This window comes from Cervus canadensis, chromosome 8, assembly GCF_019320065.1.
Source record: "Cervus canadensis isolate Bull #8, Minnesota chromosome 8, ASM1932006v1, whole genome shotgun sequence".
Taxonomy (NCBI): Eukaryota; Metazoa; Chordata; class Mammalia; order Artiodactyla; family Cervidae; genus Cervus; species Cervus canadensis.
The window spans coordinates 15802883-15823176 of record NC_057393.1 but is presented as its reverse complement, the minus strand read 5'-3'; the positions used below and the strand labels follow the sequence as shown (position 1 = coordinate 15823176).

At 34.0% G+C, this 20294-nt stretch overlaps 1 protein-coding gene across 3 annotated transcripts in view; it reads left to right on the top strand.

Moving 5' to 3' along the window:
- The window catches only part of ATRNL1 (attractin like 1), a 740683-nt gene that overhangs the window by 227079 nt on the left and 493310 nt on the right, over positions 1-20294 (top strand). For all 3 annotated transcript variants that reach the window (XM_043475348.1, XM_043475346.1, XM_043475347.1), the window contains one exon: positions 15541-15593. In XM_043475348.1, the coding sequence (XP_043331283.1) occupies positions 15541-15593 (53 nt within the window). The remainder of the gene's footprint in view (positions 1-15540; positions 15594-20294) is intronic.

Genomic DNA, 20294 nt, shown 5'->3' with positions numbered 1-20294 from the left:
GGAGGGGAAAGTGAAAGTGAAGTCGTTCAGTCGTGTCTGACTCTTTGCAACCTCATGGATTGTAGCCTACCAGGCTCCTCCGTCAATGGAATTTTCCAGGCAAGAGTACTGGAGTGGGTTGCCATTTCCTTCTCCAGGGGATCTTCCTGACCCAGGGATCGAACCCAGGTCTCCTGCATGCAGGCAGATGCTTTACCGTCTGAGCCACCAGGGAAGCACCCAAACAGAAGGGGAAACAGCATTAATAAGGCAAAGAAGTAAAAATAAACATGATCATCACATTTCTAGTTTTTGCTCAAGGATGTGGAGAGTTGGAAAAAGCATTGTTCCCACCTTTACAATGAAAGAAATAAAGCTGGGCAAATGCAGATTCATGAGTTTTCTTGAAAGCGTTGGAGTCCTGAGATTATAGCATGACCAAATGGCCAGAACGCTAAAGAGAAGCAAGAGCTTTCAGGGAGAGATGATAAAGAAATACTGACTAAGATGGAGTGAAGCCAGCAGGAAGCCTAAGTGTCCAGCTGATAAATTAGTGCTCAAGTGCTCACTGTCAATAGTGTGAGGGTCCTGGGAATGTGGAGTTGTGGGTCCCCACCCTTTTTAGTCTTTTTCTGTGAGCCCCATGGAAAAAAATTGGAGGAACTTTTAACAATACATTTCCTGTGGTGGTAGCCTGGGGAGGGTAATTGCAGACACAGTGGGCAGGCCTTCAATATGGGGTCAAAATATTCATTTAAAGGAACACCAAATTATTAATCTTGCCACGGTAAAGTTCTCATTCTGGCCCTGGTCTGAACACAGTTGGAACTCAAAATTGGTAAATTAAAAAAAATGAATTTAGTGAGAATATAAACTAGTATAAAATGAGTGAAGATTGTTTCTCTGAAAAATTTTTTTTGTTTTGAAGACCAACATGCAGACTTTAAGGAAAACACACATATTGTTTCTGTAAAATTTCTCAATTAACCACGTGAGAGTGATGCTTGTTTGCATCATGTAAAATACAGTGTCTGTCATTTTCAGTGTATGTTTGAAGAAGCTCAGTAGTGGTTCATTTTTTTAATTTCAACCTTCTGACAACATTTCTGATAGATACTGATGTTTCTTGTTGGGAAATGAAAGATTTCAGGTGAAAATAGGTGGAAGAAGTTTTGATAAAATATTATGGTAGATACTTATGATATCATCTGGCCAACTCCCCTGGCTTTTATGGTTTCACCATGACTGCGGTAGTTAGTTTCCTGTACTTTTCAATATTTTGCATAAAGAATGAAGATCTTTGTTTCTTTTTTAGTTGCAAAGCTACTTATTTCTACTAAGGTACAAACAGCAAGTGTATGTCAATAATATGTTATATACTGTACCCAGTAAGTATGAAGCTCAAAATATTTTGATTGGACAAAGGAAACATCAGTTTATTAGGTCGGTGGTTCTCAGTGATGATGGAATAGCACCTCTAGAACTTTATGAATTTTCATAATCAATTATTTGAGAAATTAGATAGTGCTACTGGCCTTTAGAGGTAAATCATAGGCCCTTTGTTAGCATGGGAACTTATAGGGACCAGGTTATAAATGAAATTTTGGTCCAAATCTGTTTAATTAAGTGTGATAGCTATAGTCCCTCAGTTCCGTCCAATTATTTGCTACCTATGGACTGTAGCCCGCCAGGTCCTCTGTCCATGGATTTCTCCAAGCAAGAATACTGGAGTGGGTAGCCATTCCCTTTTCCAGAGGATCTTCCAGATTCAGGGATCAAATCCTAGTCTCCTGAATTGCAGGCAGATTCTTTACAGTCTGAGCCAGCAGGGAAGCCCTCTACTTCGGTCTATAAACTCACTCTGTGGTCATTTTGCTGTCCCTATGTGCCTGATTGGAATGAATATCTGTAGCAGCTGGCAGACACCTCATGTTGGTCTTCTGACTTTGGGAAAAGAGCCACTAGGTAGAAAGGGTCAAGTGGAAGGAGTCGCTGAAACTCCTTCCATCCACTCTGCCCAGTGGAGATGGTTAAATTAGAAGTTAGAGATCTTAAACCGAGATAAGTAACAGGCTGTTGAAATGTGAAAGCAAGGAAGTATTACATTCTCAAATATTAGCTGGAACTTAACTTGTGAATGTTCAGTTCAGTCGCTCAGTCGTGTCTGACTCCTTGCCAAAATAATTCCCTAGATTAAAATATGGGTAAGATTTAGGTAAAATGTCACAGAAAACATTCATTCTGTCCTACCACATGTCGAGGCACACATTCTATTTCTGGAACTTAAAAAGACCTTGGAAACTATATCATTTCTTAGACAATAGGAAATAGAGGATAATTTGGAAAAACACACAGTAATACGGAGCCAGTAGAGTTGTGTTTTGGGCTTCTGGGAATGTTGTCAGAGTTCCCAGCTGAAAAACAATTGGCAATACTTAAATAAATAGTTTTAATATGTAATTTTTACCACATAGATTTTATATCATGGGAATACAGTTTTTTCAAAATATATAGTATAAGATTAAAATAACATAATTTGTTCTTATTTTCTTAAAAGAAGTCTCAAACTTTCTCTAGACACATGGCATATTCCAAACTGTGTGCTGTATATACCTTGAATAGCATAAGTATTTGTTGATGAGGTTTTCTGAAATGTTGAATGCATCTTTAATGTTAAAGTCTGAATAAAATTATATATGGTCTATTTTCAATGTATGTGGTAATTGCATTCCTAAAAAATTCACTATATATTATAAACATGCAAAACTAATTTTTATTTATAGATAAAATGGTTAGGTTCTACTGTCAAATAATTATGGACAAAACTCTTTTATTTTCTGTTTTCCAAAAGTGTGGGATTTGGATTGACTTTTCTTATCATGTGGAGTTGCCTTGGGCATTCAGGTTTTCTCTCGTCTTCTGCCTCTTTTTTAGTTATTTTAATATGATCCATTAGAACTCCATAATTATGAAGATAATTGTTACCCCCACATTTATCCCCATTGAGAACCACTGATCTAGTTAATTAGTGGTTTCTTTTGTTGTTTTATTTATTGTATATAAGATCTTAGAGTAATTTATTTCCTTCTGGAGACAAGTATATACATTCATGATGTTATCAGATATTATGTTGGTAACTTAATCAAAATTTGTGGGTTGACCCAGAGTCATGCTTTACTTTTTATCAGTAGTAAATTGAAGATAAAATTTCTCAAAGGCATTTGGAATTATAAATATAATTACCTGAGATATATGGCACTATTAGTAAGCAGGATATTTTAAGTTTAGTAGTTTAATTCATAACTGAGTTCCCCCTTTCTCTTCCTTACATCTTTCCTCTTTAATGGTCATAACTTCTTCACAGCAACTTATGGTAGGATTAAGACTCTGGCTCTCAAAAGTAGGGTGAAGAAGAATCTCCTGGAAAATGGTGACTTAAACTCTATGATGAGATCAAAATTTTGCTTTATTATAAGCATTGCAACATTAATAGTTCTCACCACACTTGAAGAAATATTGCCATAAGAGAATCTCCTTCCTGAATAATTTTTCCTCTCTAGTTTACCTTTAGACCGGCCGTATTTAAGATTATTACCCATTTTAATCTATGTTGTTTTGTTGTTGGGAGGCGGAGGGTGATGTCAGTGCCTTTTCCATTTTTGGACGATCAAATTTGTACCTTCCTCTTTAGACTAGTTTTTGGGACATAGGAAGGGTTTTTAGGCTTCCCTGGTGGCTCAGATAGTAAAGAATCCACCTGCAATGTGGGAGACCTGGGTTTGATCCCTGGGTTGGGAAGATCCCCTGGAGGAGGACATGGCAACCCACTCCAGTATACTTGCCTGGAGAATCCCATGGACAGAGGAGCCTGGTGGGCTACAGTCCCTGGAGTCGCAAAGAGTCGGACATGACTAAAACGACTAAGCACAGCACAGCACAGCACACAAGGGTTTTATAAAACAAATGTAAATTAGTATATTTTAGGATTTCGTTTTCCCCAATTGTTTCCACACCCCGCCCCCCACCTTGCTGAATTTCTTTTTGGGAAGGGGGAAAAACAGTACTTATCCTGGTAGGAAGGTCAACTTGAATATCAATATAAAACCTCCCATGTCAGGCAAATATTTGAATTGTTGAGTATGTCTTTTTGAGTTTAAAACTCTTGGATTATTAGGAACTTTCAAATTTAAATGTTAGTTCTGCAATCAGTGTTTCTAAGCCAACACATCATTCTCCAGAACTCTATTAGATTGAATTTCATTTACTTGTCAATTATGAAAACTTGCTGAACACAGTTGGACATTGTTTCCCATTTTCTATCAGAGTTAGGTTGGAGGTTATGCAATTGGATTATGTCCACTACTTCACACCTGGCCCCTTAAAAGCTCTTGTGTTATACAAGCTCTCTTTCCCTATACAATGCTTCAGTGGAGATAGAGATGAGGACCTAGAAGACTGCAGGACTTAGGAACAGCCCAAGTCCTGGAAAACTGCAAGGAATAACTCTTCCTCCATTCCACCCCTCTACACTGGATTGTGCCTTAAGCTACAAACCTTTATTGTAAAAGACTAGGTTTTAAGATTGTTGCAAGATCACACATCCTTCCACAAGTAGTTACTGTTCACTTGGCACCTTGCTTGACATCCTTAACTATTGCACTTTTATTTGAGTAACCTTAAATGACCTATTTTTTAAGTGTGACTTCTAGGTTTTGGTTAGTGACTTCTAGGTTTAGATTAGTGAAATGTCTGAGATTTAGAGTCAAATTGTCCTTTGATCCCCATTCATCTCTTAGAACATGTGCAGACTTCTCCGTTTCTTTCCTCAGAGCTATTGTCATTGGAGGCTGTCTCTTAGGAGACTTTGCATTATCCTTGATCTCCAGTTTTATTATTACATTGACATCAGACATACAAAGATGTTATTCTTCAGTCGCTAAGTTGTGTCCGATTCTTTGTGACCCTATGGACTGCAGCACACCAGACTTCCCTGTCCTTCACTGTCTTCCCGAGTTTGCTCAAATTCATGTGCAAAAGTTAAATGATTTTAACTCTAGAATGTCAGAGTAGGTTTCAATACATACAGAATTGTTTGGATTGTTAGAATAAAATGAGTGTAAAATATAGTGACCAAAAGGACAGAGTAGGAAGAACCTAACCTGATTTCCTCCCATGCACACATCAAAATTACAACTAATTATAGAAAAACTATCTATGACATTGACCTGAAGACTAGCAGAAAGGACATTTTGCAAATAAAGACATGAAGGAACCACAATGAGATGAGTAAGCGAGGTGGAGACACAGTATATTCAGGACCCACACCACTTGGCTGGTGATTAACAAATGGTAGGAATATTACAGTCATGAAGGAGTAGTGGGTCTGAGCCTCACCTTGGGCTTCTCAGCCCATAGATCCTGTACCAGAAAGACAAGCTCTCAGAATGTCTGGCTTTGAAAAGCCTCAGGGCTTACATTCATGAGAGCCAGAGAGCTATTGGAAATCAAGACTCCCCTCTTAAAGGATGTGCACAGAATCTCAAACCCTTTGACTTCCAGTGCTGAGGCAGTAGTTTGAAAGGAGCCTAGGTGAGACCCATGTGCTCATTTTGGAGAGCTTCCCAGTGCAGCAGGAAGCAGCTGGATCTCTGCCTGGGATGGAGATACTGGTGGCACACATTTTTGAGATCTTGTTCTACTATGATAGTGATAACACTGCCACTGGCAAGTGTCATTTTGGAATTCTCCCTTTAGCCTCTTTCCACCAGGGGCTCACCCACCCATCAGTGAGCTGGCACAAGCCCCAAGCCCTGCAGGGGAATGCAGACAGTCTTGTGAGGTCCTGGCCCTGACCATCAGTGAGCTGGTAGCAGCCTTGAGCCTGCCATCCACTTTCCCTGGGCTATTCAGCCAACTCTACGGGAAGCCTACCCCACATTATAGTGGGCCTGCAGCTACTATGTAAAGCATGGTCTCATAGCTCACCAGCCCAGAGGCCAGGTCTGCCTACCAGCATAGCATACCCATAGGAGTATATTGTGTCACACAGAAGTGTACACACCGCTCATATAGGGGGCACCCCTTCACCATATAGTTCCAGTTACCAGAGGCGAGCATACTTCTGGGCCCCATAGGACAATCTCCTACAGAAGGTCACTTCTTGAAGATTGGGAAACAACCCACCTACCTAAGAAATAGAAATAAACTCAGAGAATTAAGCAAAAGAAGAAGAGGGAGGAATATGTCCAAATAAGGGAATGAGATACAACCTCTGAAATAGAACTAAACGAATTGGAGATAAGTAATTTCCCCAATAAAAAATTCAAAGTAATGATCATAAAGATGCTCACTAAACTTTGGAGAAGAATGAATGAACACAGTGAGAAGCTGAACAGTACCATAACTGAAATGAAAAAAAAAACACTGAAAGGAATCAACAATAGTTTAAATGAGATAGGGGAACAGGACCGGCCATCTGGAAGACAGAGTATGTGAAAAAACCCCAGCTGAACAGAAAAATGAAAAAAAGAAAAGAAATAAGGATAGTTTAAGAGACCTCTGAGATAGCATAAAATGCACTGACATTTTCACTATACGGATTGCAAATGGAGAAGGGAGAGAAAAGGGCAGAGAATTTATTTGAAGAAATAATACCTGAAAACTTTACCAACCTGGGGAAGGAAACAGACGGACATCCAGGCCCAGGAAACACAGAGTCCAAAAGAAGATGAATCCAAAGAGGTCCACATCAAAACACATTATATTTAAAATGGCAGAAATTAAAAGAGAATTTCATAAACATCAAGAGAAAAGCAACTGATTACATACATGGGAATCCAAGACTATAAACTAACTTTTCAGTAGAAACTTTGCAAACCAGAAAGGAAAGGCACAGTACATTCAGAGTGAGAAGAAGAAAATACCTACAACCAAGAATATTTTACCAGGTAAAGTTAGTCAGATTTGAAGGGGTAGATGAAGAACTTACAGACAAGCAAAAGCTGAAAGAGTCAGCACTGCAAAACTGGTCTTAAAGGCCAGAAGTGTTAACAGGACTTCTCTAAGCGGAAAAGAAGAGGCCACGTAGAAATGTGAAAATTATCAAAAGGAAAATCTCATTGGTAAAGTCAAACATACAATAAAACATAATAGACCAGCTACTTTTGAAGCTAGTAGCCAGGTTAAAAGACAAACATAGTAAAATCTTCCATATTCACAACAAGTAGTTAAGAGATATACAGAACAAAAAGATAATATGACATTAAAAACATTAAATATGGGGGCAATGGATTAAAAGAAGTTTGAAATTGTATCAAACATCTTTTCCAACTACAGTGGCATGAGACTAGAAATTAGTTACAAGTAGCCTGTGAATGACATGTGTTTGAACTGGATGGGTCCTCTTAAACATGACATTTTTTCAATTATATATTGGAAAAATGTTTGAGTATTTGGGACAATTTGGAAAAAAATCACAGACAAACCCTATAATCTAGAAGCATTGAAAAAACTAAGAAAAATGTCATAAGTGTATAAAATATATGTTGATACTAATTTATCATTTACTACCATAAAATAAAAAAAGTTTATTATTAAAATTTATTACATGCTAAGTTGCTTCAGTCGTGTCTGACTCTTTGTGACCCAGTGGACTGTAGCCCGCCAGGCTCCTCTGTCCATGGGATTCTCCAGGCAAGAATACTAGAGTGGTTTGACTTGCCCTTCTCTAGGGGATCTGGAGGATTGAGCTGGCCTCTCTTATGTCTCCTGAAATGGCAGGCGGCTTCTTTACCACTCACGCCACCTGGGAAGCCTTTAAAAATTTATTATAAACAGGTAAAATTAGTGAAAAGTTATGCATGCACTTACAAGACCTTACAAGGCCCCATTTGCAGTTGGAATTAATGTAAATAAATGTAAAGATGCAGTATTAAATTATAACTGCCTGAAATTGGCAATAGTACCTAGTTTACTACTGTAATAATCTTATAGCCACTTGTGTTGCTATTGCGGTGAGCTCAAGTGCTCTGAGTATCTGCTTAAAATGCCTTGTGACTCTAATCATATCTTCATGAGCAGTTCTTCTCTCCAGTAAATTATACATCACAGTAAAAAGTGATCTTTCATGGTTCTTGTGTATTTTTCATCGTGTTTAGTGCAATGTTGTAAATCTTGAAACCAGGGGGGACCCATATGAAGTGCCACCTGTGATAGTGGAAGTGCTCCTGAGAAGCAAAGTCATGATACTATAGGAAAAAGTCTAATTGCTTGATATGTCCTATAGATTAAGGTCTGTAGCTGCGGTTACCTGCCATTTTAAGATAAATGAATCCAGCATAAGGACCATTGTAAAAAAAGAATAGGAAATTTGTGAACCTGTCACTTCTGCTATCCCAGAAGGTGCTCAGCCCTTGTACTCATTGCATAATAGCTTTAATCTAATATTGAAAATGCAGTTTATTTAGTTTTTTTTTTTTACAATTTCTTTAAGAAATGTACACCTATAGCCACCTCTTATTCAAGGATAAGTGAAGTCATTACATGTCAACTTACTGCAAAAGGAAGGTGAAGGGTCTACAGCTGGAGAATTTAATGCCAGCAAAGAATGGTTTGACAATTTTAAAAAGAGGTTTGGCTTCAAGATGTCAAGATGACAGGAGAAGCAGCTTCTGCTGACTGCGAGAGAGCAAATGACTTCCCAGATGCCATTAAGAAATTCATTGATGAGAAAGGATATCTGCTTGAGCAGATTTTTAATGCAGATAAAAATGCTCTATTCTTTTTTTTTTTTTTTTAAAGCCATGCAGGACTTCTGTGAGCAAAGAAGAGAAGCACACACCAGGATTAAATCAGGAAGGGATGGGCTAACTCTACTCTTTTGTGTAAATGAAATCAGGTTTGTGATCAGGACTGCCATTATCTATGTAGCTGCTAATCAAGGAACCTAGAAAGGAAAAGATTGTCTTTGGTTGTACAAGAAGGCCTGGACAAGGAGAACTTTTTTTTTTTTTTAATTGGTCTCATTGATGCTTTGCTCCTAAAGTCAGGAAGTACCTTGCCCATAAGGAACTGCCTTTTAAAGTTCTTTTTTATATTGGGCAGTGCCCCCTGGCCACCCAGATCCAAATGCTCTACTCACCCCCTCCCACAATATCTCTAAATCAGCCTCTAAATCAGGGCCTCATAAGAACCTTTAAGGCTCATTACACACAGGACTCAATAAAAAGGATTGTCAGTGCTATGGAAGGGAACTCTGATAAGGCGAACATCCTGAAAGTCTGGAAGGATTTTACCTTGGAAGATGCCATTGTATTATAGACAGAACTGTGAAAACTGTAGAGCCTGAAAGAATAAATAACTGCATCCATGTAACTATAATTTAATGTTTTCAATGCCATAGAGTATTTGAATATATTGATATGATTATACCACACTTCATTTAATCATTCTTCTATTTTTCTATTGATAATTCTAGTTTTGTTTTGTTTTTAACCATTAAAATTGGTGGGCTTAGAGGATTCTCATATGTGTCTCCTGATTCACAAGTGCAGACATTTTTGATAGTCTGTGTTGGGCACCCATTTTTTCAATTTTAGAGGATTAGCTCTTATAAAATTGTTATCTGGAATTATATGCTTTCCAGGGCTGTATGAATTTAGTTAATATTCTACTCTCTTGACAATACTTGGTGTTATAAGACATTTTAAATTTAAGGATTCTGATGAATGTATAATTGATAGGTTGCCTTTTGAATTTACATTTTCTTAAGAACTGAAGTGCTTCTTTGGTTCTCTAAGATTTAGTATGCTTAATATTTAAAAAATTTTATATGTTTAATCATCAATTGAAGTTCTCTTTTCTGAAATAGTACTCTTTCAAATTTCTTGTGTTTTTTTTTTTCCTATTCTGTTCTCTTTTTTTCAATTTTTTGTAGTAATGTTTTATATATTCCAGACGCGTATCTTCTATTGATGATATGTGTCATAAATGCCACTGTGTGGTTTAGGTTTTTGCACTGTTTTGTATGTCATTAATGAAGAGAAGTTCTTAATTTTAATGTAATCCAATATGTCAATCTTTTCCATATGGTTAGTGCTTTTGGGGGCTTCTGTTTGCAATTTCCTTATCTTTCCCTGTATTAGGTAATATCAAAAAGGTGACTGGATAGTTTTAGATTTTTCTTTGTTGAAAGGTGTTAATTATGTCTTTAAAATGAGATATAAACTATTGAATTTATTTAAGAGTAATAAGCTATTCACATTTTTAGTTTCTTCCTAGGTCTCTTTTACTCTCTGACTTTAAGTTTTTTCTTTATTTTACCAATTTTACAATGATTGCTGGAGTTATTATTTTTCATTTATTATGTTGGGCATTTCAGAAATTTCCAATACTCTTCAAATGTGGCTTCTTCTCCATTCTCTCTGTCTTCTGCTTTTGGAGCCAGTAACACCATAGCTTTTATTTCTTTTTCATATTTTTCCACTCTCTCCTGACCTCATCAGTTTACTGTTTTTTCCCCACTGTGTATAGTTTGCTGTTAATCTCATCCATCTAGTTCTTAATTTTGGTTATCGTATTTTCATTTTCTTGTTTTTATTTTCTAGTTTTTCAGACTGAATTCTTATTCTTCATCTATTATAGTTTCTAGTTGCCTTTTATAGTTTCCAAAATTTAGACAGATTTTTATTCTTGCCTGTTGTCTTCTCCAATTTAATAGTTATTTTAAAGCCAGTGGCTTTTTCTAGGTAATATCTAAATTCCCATGGCTCTGTTTCCATTATCCTTAGTTTCTGCTGGTTCTTGTTCTTGTTTTCTTGTCTATTTCTGTCTGTGCCTGGTTATTTTTTATTGATGCCATATTGACAAAATATGTTTGTAGAAAATTTGAGACCATTGCTTAAATCATAAGAGAATTTAATTCTGCTATTTGCCTGAGAATAGTAATATCTTCATGATTTTCTGGGATAAGGATGGTTCAAAGTAGATTTGGGCTTCATAGGTGGTACTAGTGGTAAAGAATACTGTCAATACAGGAGACATAATAGACGTGAGTTTGAACCTTGTGTTGGGAACATCCCCTGGAGGAGGTAATGGCAACCCTCTCCAGTATTCTTGCCTGGAGAATCCCATGGACAAAGGATCCTGGCAGACTCCAGTCCATAGGGTCACAAAGAGTTGGAAACCACTGAAGCGATTTAGCATGCAAAGTAGATTTGCAGTCTCTGGAAGGCCTTTTAATGCCTTTAATCCTAAGATTACACTTTGAGACTAAGCTTACCAGTCTTTGGTGTGCCTGGACTCCAATCCTTTTCTGTGATATGCTGTTCCCATTCATAATTGGAGATAAAGGGACCCCTGAAATGGTTCAGCATCCTGGGATTCTATCCTTCTCTGCATCTTGGCCTGGTAATTTTTCACCCCTTTGCTCTCCAATATTTTTAAGTATTAAAAAAAAAAATCCCCTACTCTTTTTAGTAGTTTTTAATTACCTCGCTAGTTCTATTTATTATGACTGGACTCTCAAGTCCGTAAATAGCATTACAGTTTTAGAATGTGTACCTCTTCTACTATTTCAGGATTTACCATACATTCATGTCTGTATTTTTATGATACATTGTCTTAGAAGTATGATATCAATATTGATACTGTGATATTACTTAATATAATCTTGTTTATATATGATTTTTATGAGTCCCTTTAGAGGAAAAGCAAAACAAGAGCAAGTGTGTCTTACTTTGTATAACTTCTATAATTTTTATAAAAACACAAATTTATCAGATTCTCAGTTGTTTTAAATATCATGTTATGATATTTCAAATTATAGCAATTAGATTTAACCCTTCTTTAGCTTCTGAGTAGAAAAATTATATTTTACAATAAGATATATATATATATATATAAATATGTATAAGTATTTACACCAGTAGGAACAAAATGAAAGGTGATATTTTAACACTTAGAAATAGGGGATTATTTTATATTTTGTTTTTTCAAAATGATATTTATGATTTAATATGATCAAATAAATAAATGGTAACCATTATTTAGGTGCCAAGTAATGATAATATTTACCCTTTCAAAGTCCCTAATGAATATTTCAGCCTAAGTCTGTTTTATAAAAAGGTCTGGCTGTTTGCTTAGTGGGAATAGAGGATGATTATCTCTTTGCTTAGACACAGAAATACTTTGAAGTTATGTTTTTAATTAAGCCATGCAGAAGACTTCTGAAGGCTTTAATGTTTGTTTCTAATCTTTATACAGAAAGATTCTGAATTTTAAAAACATTACTTAGCTTACATAACAGAATTATTATTAATGTAATCTATATAGTACCATACTAATTGGTTTGAAGAATTATTTATATGTATACTTTTCCATTCGTATTCTCTTTACCCCTTATAATCTGAGTTTGACCTCAGTCAAATACTTTTAGCTTCTCGAATTATTTATTATGTGAATTAAATTATACATACTCATATCTCAAATAATTGTATCAAAATATCTTATAATAAAAACTTTATGTATAACAAAAATATTATTATGGACAGATCCTTAGGTGATTACTGGTAATTTCTACCTTCTGGTCTTCACACACTATTGTATAATCCTCTTTCCTTGAGTATGGGCAGGGCATGTGACTTACTTCTAAACCAGAAAATTTAGCAAAGATAATGGATAGCACTTCTATAATTATGTTTAGTGTTTTGTGTGTGTGCGTGGTGTGAGGATTGGATCTAATCTTACATTTTTCCAAATGGTTATCCAGTTGTCTCAAGTACTATGTAAGAGGATGACTACCCCAGTCATTTAAAACACTGCTTTTATCATACACTAGAATTTTAGTAAATAGTAGCTGTACCTATTTCTGGAATTTCTGTTCTGTACCATTTATCTTTTTATTGATGTACAACTACCATGTTGTTTTAATTTTAATTATATACATGTTGAGTATGTTTTAATGTCTTTTTAGTCTAGGTCCCCTCAAAGCCCTTCCTTTCATTGTTGCTTCTAGCTATTCTTGTATGTTTATTCCTGCATGTGAACATTAAGATCAACTTTTCTAGCTCCTTTAAAGCTCATTAGAATTTTTCTTAGGTCAAATTGACCACTATCTTTGAAATTAACTGCCAACTTGATGATCTTGAGATAGCCTAATGAAAAACAAGAAATGTCTTTCAGTTTATTTATATCTACTTTCGTGTTTTTCCAGGTGAATTTTATGTCTGAAATTTCATTATGTTTCCTTTGCAGCTATTTATTTCCTCAGATGTTTGTAAACACTGGTGTTTCTTTAAATGAGATCTGAAATTAAAATGCCAAAAACTGGTGTTTAAACTCAGCTCATATTTTGAAAGTACTTTTAATACGTTCAACATTTTTCAATAATGATTAATATAAAATAATCTAGACAGTGTTTCTAATTTATTTTTTTGAGTTTGAAAATGTAAAAGAGAAATGTCATTTTTATGTTGGATAGCTTCAAGAACTCTGTAAAGCCTTTGAGTTTTATTCTTATCAAGGACGTATTAATTTCTTATTTCTCTTAAAATTTTAAGTTTGAGTAATGAAAGCCAGCAGAAGTTATTTCCTAAACAGAAGCATATAATTTCATCCTTCTGAGAAAACTTGCGGTTTAAAGAAAATACAATTTTAAGTATTCCTTGTAAAAATTACGTTGAAGGTATACATGTTATAATTATATTGATTATTTGAAAAAATGAATTATTAATAACAAGAATGAAAACTTCATAACTTCTATATTGGAAAATAGATTTGGGTTGGAGCTTTTAAAGTTAACTCATTGATAAATTAAAAAGTATTTGAAATCTCTTGTTGTTTGTCAAAGTTTGTCAGGTTAAATTGCTATGGGAACTTGAAAGTCCTCTACTCAATATTTAGGCAATAAGATATGCAAAGAATATCATGCATAAAAATGCAGGGATTATTATGTTGAATGTTTTCCTATTCTGAAAATGTGACCCTATGAACTGTAGCCCGCTAAGCTCCTCTGTCCATGGAATTTCCCCGGCAAGAATACTGGAGTGGGTTGCCATTCCCTTCTCCAGGGGATCTTCCCATTCAGGGATCAAACCCTGGTCCTCGAGCATTGCAGGCAAATTCTTTACCATCTGAGCCACCAGGGAAGCATAATATTGAGTTATCCATTTGCAACAAGTCACGTTTACTTTTTGTAAGAGAAAAGGAATTATAGCAGTATTGTAAATCAGTCCTTTAGCGTATGTATATATTTGGTATAAAGTGGTAGGATTTAAGGAGCTAAGTCTAAAGGAAGGAACAATAATATAGGAATAGTATGGATTCTGAAGTGCTTAACCCAGCAGTAATGGCTTTCATCCTTTTCTAAAGCTAGAAAACTACTATATATCACAGATTTTAAAAGTACCTTTTGGAGGTACCTATATCCTGAAGAAAACCTGTACCCCAGAGTTTCTTTTCTCCAGAGGATAAAGTTAGTGGTATAAAGGGCTATTCTATAATGATTTTGTAGTTAATGTAGAAAAATATTTAGTTTTCACCTCTTTTTTTTTTCATGGATACAAAATATTAGCAAGCACATGACTGAAAAATGCATTCAGAATGTAACTGATTATTTACTTTATTATTATCAACTGTTTGGACCTTCATTAATTTTAAAATACATATGTATTCCTCAGTTCTAATTGACTTTACTAAAACTAAAAATGTTTTTGGAAGAACCTTCTTGCTTTTTAAAATTCTACATATAATTTAATATTGAGGCACTTTATTCAGATACCCATGTGTATATATTTTGTAATAATTAAATTTGGAGGACATTCCAAGAAGTAGCATTATGCAAAACCAAGCTATATCTCTTTTAGGCATTAATTGTCATTTTAACTGAATTCTGGAAACAGGGATTGGAAAACTACAAACTTCAGAAATTTTCAGAATACTTACAATTTTCTCCTACTTCTGTATATAGTTAACCATATTTTTGAAGAATTTAACTTAGAATTCTTGAGCCTGAATGCTCAGGTGCTCTTCCATTTCATTATAATCTGCTTACAAGACTTCAAAGTTTGAACTCCTGAATTTAATCTTGAATGATTTAAAGAAAGCTTTTCTCCATGATACAACTGAAGATGTCTTTTAAAAATACAGATTAATTGGTTTAGAAACTGGGGAAGATATATTAATTTCAATTACCAGAAGTAAGAAAATATGATTTATGAATTCCCGTACTTTCCCATACCTAAAAAAATGTCTTTTAATCTTTATCCAGACTTGGAAATTCTTCCTCATGTTGTTAAGGAAGAATATTATCCCCTAAATTCATAATTTTATCCCATCCTTTATATTCCTATTGTGTGTTTTTTTCCACTTATTGTCTCACTCATGTCTGCATATAGGCTTTCTACATTAATTCTTTTGAATATTTGCTTTTAAAACTTTAATTAATAGTATAGCTTTTAAAATATGTTTTAGTGTAGAGTTTAATTACTTGTTTGCTTGAAGGAAAAACATGAAGCTTTTGAATTTTGTTATTTAATAGTAAATGAGTTCTTCGTGTTTCTACAGATGTGACTCTGAAAATCGCTATGTTGGTAATCCACTTAGAGGAACATGTTATTGTAAGTATTTGTGTTTTTTATTTTAGATAATTGGTTTGTTTTATTAGTTTCAGGTGATTTTACAGGTAATGAAATTTGTTTTGAATAACTAATGTCATTAATAGTTTATTTTTTCTATTTTTGAATCTTACAGCTCCATATATTTTGCTAGGGAAGTCAGTGTCTCTTTGCTATATTCTCTAATTATATTAATATTTGGTGCATTTTTTTCCACTCTGAGGAGTAAAACAGCAGTAGATCTTATTTTGAACATGCAACAAAAAACAGAACTTGAGTAACTCAGCTGGATTTTAATGTAATCTTTTTCATTATGATTAAATTTTGAACAAATAGAATTTTGTGATAGATTTTTCTGGGAGGCAATTTTGGTTTTACTAAAAAACAGTACTGATTTTGTACTGAAAGATCCTGTTATTGGGTAGTGATCATATGACAGATAATATGTTTAACTTTCAAGAAACAAGCAAACCATTTCTCAAATGGTTGCACTATTTTCCATTTCCACCAGGAGTGTATGAGAATTTCAGTTCTTCAAAATCTCTCAGTACATTGTATAGTCTTTTACATTTTAGCCATTCTAAGTGTGTTTTTTCTTTTCTAACTTCATTTTGTGTAACTATGGTAATAACTTTCAAAGATGAATTTGACAAGATTGTGTTTTAAAACAAGAATAGTTAAACAATATGAAGTGAACTTCAAAGATTAACTGAATTTAACTGAGATTTCTGGATCTGGCGTTTTTTAATTGGTAGATTCTTTGTTGTTGTTCATCTTCTTTTCCTGCATATATAAATGTGGGCTTTTGAGTTTATTCATTGTTTCCACTGCTTTTGTTTTCTAGTTCTTCTGCTTTAGGTTTTGTCCTTCTGCTTTAGGTTTTGTCCTTAGTGATGTCCTTCTCTTTTATAGTTTGTAATTGTTGTTTTTGCCTCCATTTGATTTGTTTGCTTTTTAATATTACTTTCTATATAGTTTGTGGTTCAATTTTAACTTCTTTTTGAATTTTTTAAGAATTTTCTTAATTTCAATTAAGTTAAGTCTTACTAAAACCCATGTTTTAATTATTTTTTATAATTTTATTGAGAATGTAGCATAAAACTCCCCAAACTTAGTAAGATGTTTCTGTAGTCTATGGGACATTTGACAGTGTTTGTAGAGCTTTTTATGTATCACAAGTAGGCATGGGGTGTGGATCCTGTGGACTTCTAATGGGTAGAGGTTGCTATTGATACATGTCCTACAATACACATAAGAGCTCCTTAGAACCAAGAATCATCTGACTCAAATTTCAACACCACGAGGGTTGAGAAACCCTGATTTAGAGGTTTAATCAGATTCAGATATGATATTGGAGGAAATACTTTGACAGGTGGTTTTGTGTTCTTCATGTAACTGAAGCACATAATGCCTGCAAGTCTCTTTTTTGTTCTTAGTAGACACTGATGCTCAGTGTTAGATTGCAACTGATTTGGGGGTTATAAACTGTGGTATTCTTACTCCTTTATTTCTTGATTGGAAAACTTTTGTGAAAACAAATTTCCTTGAGCGAGGCATTTGCTTAATCATTGCTACAGGCACATAGGAAAGGCATGGTAAATTTTTAATATATTTTTTTAAAAATATATCAGTTTCCAAAATAAAGAATACTTTGCTTGGTAAGGTTACAACTCGGTTTGCTATTTGTATCATAAACTTATGGACACATGCATATTTCATATGTTTCAGTCCACTTGCGATTATTGTCCTTAATGATGGTTCACATTGTCTATTTTCTATTTGTTTCAATATATCCTCATTCTCTATATTTTCCACATAAATTTTATTTACTTTTCTCAAACATCCTGGATTTAATGAGTACATATTTTTGTCTGACTTTTTAAAATTAGACATTCCTGTTCGATTCTTCTTAAATTTTTAGTGTTTATTATATCCCCAAAGAGTAATATAGTTACAATTATGGACACAAATAAATTACATTCCATTTTTAGAAATAATGAATGCACTAATATTTTAGCCTTTTATATTTAAGGCTAAGATGATTTTTCTTTAGATCAGTGCTATCCAAATTAAACTAGTGTAAGCCATATGTGGAATTAAAATTTTTCTACTAGCTATAATCTCAAATATTAAACAGGTGAAGTTAATTTTGATAATATGCTCTATTTAATTCAAAATATCTAAAACATATCATAGTATAAAAAATCATCAACAGCCTATTTTTATTTTTTATTTTTTCCAAGTGTTTGAATACAGCTTGTATACTATACTAATGGCAATCTCAATTCAAATCAGTCACATTTTAATTACTCAAGACACATGTGACTAGTGACTACCATATCAGAAGCTCATCTATTACATAGGACTCTCACTGTCTCTTTAAAACGTTATAGGAATAGTCATAAAGCACTAGATGGCAGTCTTGTCACTTGTTATGAGACCTTAAAAGAGTAATAATATTTAAAAGAAATGGTGTTTTTTTAAAAAAAGAGAAAAGGTCAGTGGTTCTTGTAATAGTGTTAATGGAAACTATCCTGATTTTAAAGAGTGAAATTTAAAATGCAGGTCCACACTGTAACTTGAAGCAATTGAGTGTGATTTGGTGTCAATTTAATTGAAACTAATACTACAGCACTTGTATCCTATAGACAGTCTTAGTAGTTATTTAGAAGTCAGTTTAAACTCCCAAATCAAATGTATTTGATAGCTATCATGTATTACATGGGAAAAAAGTTTCTATCAATGATATCAAACTTGATTGACCCCTGTAAACATTGAAGGACTTAATTATTCTTGGCAAATATGAAAAGTAATAGCTACGAAGTAGTATAATTTCTTTTTTTCTTAAATGCATTTTGAAAAGTTATAGTAGCAATTATGGTGAAGAAAACCATAAACACAAGATGAAAGACTGGACTATGAAAATGTTATAGAGGATATATTTGCATGAGTAGAATCAGAGTACGAAAAGCCGCTTACTGAAATCATCTACTTTATGCTTCTACTGTATGTAATGTTCAAACTGCTGATTGAATTTCAGTATATTTCCAAGTAATCTAATATACTTTTGTCACCTTTTTCTCTGAAAAAATAGCTGTTTTGCTTTGATTTTCTCCTATTGCTTTTTAGAGTTCAGTGTGCAGTTTTGTTATGAAAATAATACACTTCCCTCTTCTAAGAGTAAGAATTTTAGTTAGTACTTTTATATTCCATTCTCACCTCTGCCACTGATCACATCTTGCCTTTGTTCATATTACTAAAAGTTAAAATATTTATCCATTTATCTCCCTGTAAAACCTCTGATTATTATTGATTTATTTAATAGATGTTTATGTCTTGACTGAAAGACATTATTTATACTCATAAATTATTTTTTGTTTTATTGGATTTGATTTTTTCTTTTGTTTCATAAATGTGAGATAATATTTCTAGTGTGTGTTGTTATAGCTATAAATTAACAAATATCAGCCTCAATTTAATTACTTAAAATTCTATGTCATGTAAAATAGTGAAACAATTAAAACTTGAATTAACCTTACATTTAGTGTAACTATTCTGTGTTTTGTTTTAAAATAGAATAAAAAATTTCTCCTCTTTTAAATGAAATATATTGTACTTTAATGGTTTATGTGACTTTTAAAATGATCTGCCTGGTACATCTGCAAATAGAGCAGAAGTGACCTTGATCGACACAAAGAATCTAAATTTTTATATTTCACAAATTGAAGAATGATGGATTGAAGATTGTCTGGGAAAACATAAATGAGCCACATGGTTGACATTTTAATCTTATTCTTTGATTCATGTGTTTTTATTAAATTTCCTGAAGCTTATACGCTAGTGTTTTTAAATATGTATCTTAGAATTATTGAATATCTTAGCGTATTTCAAAATGAAGGACGACACAGCACAATTATGAGAAAGTGAAAAATAGCTGAGAGAAAAAAGTTGCTATTAACTTAGAAAAGAGATGAAAATTTATGTGATTGTATATTTACAAGGATGTGTTTTGTTATTCTGGATATGTAAATAACATCGTAAAAATAGTTAAAAAAAAAAAGTTTAAGGAGGGAAGCAGAGATGTCTGAAAACCTCCCACCAGGGCTCCCGAGCGGATCTGTGCTGTGTGTGTCCTCTGTCAAGGCGCCCGGCTGCGAGGGAGCGCAACGGCTGATTGCTTGGACTGACTTTTCTTGCTAAGCCATGAAATGTGGTGTGGGGTTTATAAGTCTTGAGCAATGCTTGATAGCTCCTTATTTGTATGAAGATGCTGAATGTGCTTTTCTGATGCTGAATGCATGCCTTTCTAAATAGATTATGTCCTGAAAATGATTTCACATAAAAGAGGTAATAACATATCTCATATTCCTATTGTGAACAACTACTTTTCACAGATATATAACTCATTATTTTGGATCATTTATTAAATAAAACTGGAAAACCATCTGATTTTAAAATAATGATAATACTAGTTAAACTTTATTGAGCACTTACTGTTCCAGGTTATTCTAAGCTTTTTCCATTTATTAGCTTATTAAATCCTCAAATGAGAATGGTATGCTTATTATCACCTTTTTTTTTTTTTTTTCCATTTGTAGAAACATAGGCAGAGAAAGGTTGATTCATTTGTATAATATCACAGGGCGAGGAAATGTCAAATCCAGTTTTAATCCAGGCAGCCTGGGTCTATAGCCACTTCTGGGT